Source organism: Otolemur garnettii, unplaced genomic scaffold (genome assembly GCF_000181295.1).
Source record: "Otolemur garnettii isolate 467f Iridium unplaced genomic scaffold, OtoGar3 scaffold00014, whole genome shotgun sequence".
NCBI classification, from domain to species: domain Eukaryota; kingdom Metazoa; phylum Chordata; class Mammalia; order Primates; family Galagidae; genus Otolemur; species Otolemur garnettii.
This window is the reverse complement of record NW_003852409.1, coordinates 28,004,990-28,009,318: the sequence shown is the minus strand read 5'-3', so window position 1 is coordinate 28,009,318 and position 4,329 is coordinate 28,004,990. Positions and strand designations below refer to the sequence as shown.

The 4,329-nt window shown below is 42.9% G+C and overlaps 1 protein-coding gene across 1 annotated transcript in view; it reads left to right on the top strand.

The window, feature by feature from the left end:
• PPP6C (protein phosphatase 6 catalytic subunit) overlaps positions 1 to 4,329 on the top strand; it is a 46,278-nt gene that overhangs the window by 28,328 nt on the left and 13,621 nt on the right. The window contains exon 3 of the mRNA XM_012802387.1: positions 3,988 to 4,053. Within this exon, the coding sequence (XP_012657841.1) occupies positions 3,988 to 4,053 (66 nt within the window). The remainder of the gene's footprint in view (positions 1 to 3,987; positions 4,054 to 4,329) is intronic.

Genomic DNA, 4,329 nt, shown 5'->3' with positions numbered 1-4,329 from the left:
GTTGTTTGGCGGGTCCGGGCTGGGGATTCGAACCCGCCACCTTAGGTGTACGTGGCTGGCGCCTTAGCCGGTTGAGCTATAGGTGCCGAGCCGACACATTTTATTTTAGACTTCCTAGTGACTTTCCACTTTTTTTTTTTTTTTTTTGACTTTCCACTTTTGAAACATTGTTTTGAAAATATTCAGGCTGGGCACCTGTGGCTCAAGTGGCTAAGGCACCAGCCACATATACCTGAGCTGGAGGGTTTGAATCCAGCCTGGGCCTGCCAAACAACAATGATGGCTGTAACGAAAAATAAATAAAATAGCTGGGCTTTGTGGCAGGCGCCTGTAGTCCCAACTACTTGGGAGGCAGAGGCAGGAGAATCACTTGAGTCCAAGAGTTGGAGGTTGCTGTGAGTTGTGATGCCACGGCGCTCTACCCAGGGCAACAGCTTGAGGCTCTGTCTCAAAAAAAATAAATAAATAAAAAATAAAAATATTACTTCATTTCTTTTAATAGTTAACATTTAAATTTCAGTTTTGTTTGCTCTGACTAAGATTACTATAATCCTTAAGTGTTAAGAGTTTAAATGGTAATTTTATGCTTTGGTAGGTCAGGAATCGGAGAACAGCCTGGACAATGTGGCAAGGCCTCCTCTCTACAGACCATTAAGAACATTACTAAGATGGTTTGTACCTGTAATCTCAGTTACTTAGGAGGCTGAGATGGGAGGATCCCTTGAGCCCAGTAGTTTGAGGCTGTAGTGAGCTATGATCACACTACTGCAGTGGTCCCCAACTTTTTTGGCACCAGGGCCTGGTTTCATGGAATACAATTTTTCCATGGACCAGTTGTAGGGTTGGGACAGGGATTGGTTTGGGGATGATTCAAGCACATTATATCTCCACCTCAGCTCAACAGTCATTAGATTCTCATAAGGAACATGCAACCTAGATCCCTTCTATGTGCACTTCATGGTAGGATTCATGCTCCTATGAGAATCTAATGCCGCTTCTCTGACAGGGAGGCAGAGCTTAGGTGGTGATGCAAGTTATGGGGAGCACCTGTAAATACAGATGAAACTTCCCTTGCTTGTTCACCTGTTGCCCACCTCCTGCTCTGTGGCCGACTGGTATGAGTTGGCTGCCCAGGTGTTGGGGAATGCAGCATTATGGCACTCTAGCCTGGGTGACAGAGAAAGACCCTGTCTCTAATTAAAAAAAAAGATAATTTTCTCTTTTTTTCCTTCTTTTTAAGATTTCACGTTAATATGAGAGTATAAGCAATTAGGTTACAATGTTTGATTTTGTTAGGTAAAATCCTAACAAATGTACCATGTTTCCCTGAAAATAAGACCTACCCAAAAAATAAGCCGTAGCAGGATTTCTATGCATTTGTTAAATATAAGCCCTACCCCGATAATAAGACTTAGTGATGGGTGTGGCTATGCAGCGTATTGTGCATTTTCGGCATGGAGAGGAAGACATCCTCTGAAAATAAGCCCTAGTGTGTCTTCTTGAGAAAAAGTAAAATATAAGACAGTGTCTTATTTTTAGGGAAACATGGTAGTAGTTGTGTCCTGCTCCCAGGAGGTATGCTGTATACCCTTACATTGTGCCCATTAGGTGGGAATACACCAATCCTCCCTCTTCCCTCACCTTCCTTTTTTCTCCCCCCTTGAATTGAATTGAATTTTTCTCTTGTGTGGACATGTATTGGTTAGTCTACAGGCTTTATATTAGTATAGATAGTTTTATTTTCTTTTTTTTTTTTTTTTTTTTTTTTTTGCGGTTTTTTGCCGGGGCTAGGTTTGAACCCACCACCTCCAGCATATGGGGCTGGCGCCCTACTCCTTGAGCTACAGGAGCCACCCCGATAGTTTTATTTTCAAGTGTAAAAGATAAATGTGATAGAAATTAATAGTTGTAGTGGGTACAGTGTAGCACATTCCAATGTGCTTGACATGGTGGCTAATGCCTATAATCTTAGCAATCTGGGAGTAGGTGAGAGGATCCCTTCAGGTTAGGAGTTTGAGACCAGCCTGAGCAAGAGTAAGACCTTGTTTCTACAAAAAAGCCAAAAAAATTAGGTGTGGTGGCACATGCCTGTAGCCCCAGCTACTTAGTAGGCTGAGGTGGGAAGATCACTTGAACCCAAGAGTTTGGGGTTGTAGTGAGCTATGATACCATTGCACTGTAGCCTGGGTGACAGAGCAAGACCTTGTCTCAAAAAATATACTGTTGTTTTTAAATGATTATTGAGAAGATACTCCGTGACTGGAACCTGAGGGTATATATGGGCCAACTGTAGATGGTAGGAAGATCTGTCCTGCATAACACTGGGAAGTATCATGTAAGTTGATTTTTTGGAAAAAAATGTTCTTATGCACTTGTATTCTTTTTTTTTTGCAGTTTTTGGCTGGCGCTGGGTTTGAACCCGCCACCTCTCGCATATGGGGCCAACCCCCTACTCCTTTGACCACAGGCGCCACCCTGTATTCTTTTTTTTTTTTTTCTTGAGACAGAGTCTCAAGCTATCACCTTGGGTAAGGTGCTGTGGTGTCATAGCTCACAGCAACCTCAAACTCTTGTGCTTGCCCAACAGTTCTCTTGCCTCAGCTTCCCCCCAAGTAGCTGGGACTATAGGTGCCTGCCACAACGCCTGGCTGTTTTTTTGTTGTTGTTGCAGTTGTCATTGTTGTTTCAGCTAGCCCAGCTGGGTTTGAACCCATCAGCCTTGGTGTATGTGGCCGGCACTCTACCCACTGAGCTACAGGTGCCACTAGTATTCATATCTTTTGTATTATGAAAATAGATGTTGAATATGGGTGGGGATGTTAGGTAAGCTTATTGAAAAGTTAGATAACTGATAAATGATTTAAAAATTCTCAAGATATAGCTATAGATGGCTCATGCTTATACCAGTGGTATCTTAGAACTCTGGGAGGCTGAAGCAGGAGGATCGCTTGAGCTTGGGAGATTGAGACCAGCCTGAGCAAGAGTGAGACCCCGTTTCTACTAAAAACAGAAAAACTAAGGCCGGGTGTAGTGGCTTGCGCCTGTAATCCCAGCACTCTGGGAGGCAGGTGGATCACCTGAGCTCACAAGTTTGAGACCAGCCCAAGCTAGTGCAAGACTTCACCTCTGAAAATAGCTGGGTGCTGTGGTAGGCACCTGTAGTCCTAGCTACTTGGGAGGCTGAGGCAAGAGAATCACTTGAGCCTGAGAGTTTGAAGTTGTTGTGAGCTATGATGCTAGGACACTCTACCAGGGGCAACAAAGTGAGAATCTGCCTCAAAAAAATAAAAATAGGACAACTGGTGGGGCATTGTAGGACACACCTATAATCCCAGCTGCTGGGGAGACTGAGGCAATAGAATTGTTCAAGCCCAGGAGTTGGAGGTTGTTGCAAGCTGTGATGCCGTGACACTTTACCTGAGGAAAAAAAAGGGGGGGAGGGTTGGAGCTCGGTGCTTGTAGCTCATTGGCTAGAGTGCCGACCACACACACTGGAGCTAGTACATTCAAACCCAGCCCGTGTCTGCCAGACAGCAATGACAACTACAATACACACACACACACTCAAAAAATAGCAGGGCATTGTGGCAGACGCCTGTAGTCCCAGGTACTTGGGGGAGGCTGAGGCAAGATAATTGCTTTAAGCCCAAGAGTTTGATGTTGCTGTGAGTTGTGATGCCATGGCATTCTACCCAGGGTGACATAGTGAGACTGTTTCAAAAAAAAAAAGGATAGTTGGAGAGGTGAAAGTGGGAGGCCTGTAACATTAACGATCTGGGAATAACATGCTAACTGTGAGCCATATGCAGTACTTTCTTTAGGCTTAGGAACTGTGTGCTTGGCAGTTTTGCTTATACTTTATTTGTGCTTATAAATGTAAGGAGTCCTTTTAATTAACTGCTTATTTAGAAACATTTCACTCTCAGTTTTATTATTTTACTCCTTAACAGGAATTCATAATCAGCATATGTTGCCTTTCTTTTATAGTTTTATGACCTTTGTGAACTATTCCGAACTGGAGGTCAGGTTCCTGACACAAACTACATATTTATGGTATGTAAACACCAGTTATACCAAGTGCTTATTTAAAATTTAGGGATATGACTTACTGAATGTAAATTGCATAAATTCATTGCTGTGTTACAGTTGTTACTGAAATATGTAAAAATGCAATTTTGTACTTTCTACATTTTGCTGTGTCCTCTGGTTAACCTAGCTTTAGGAAACCACTAAAGCTATAGATAGGACTCTGGGTTGGAGCTTTCAGTAATGGTTGAGTAGAAAAATAGCCTAGAAACACTGGTTTAGGGCATAAATCTTTTTTTTTTT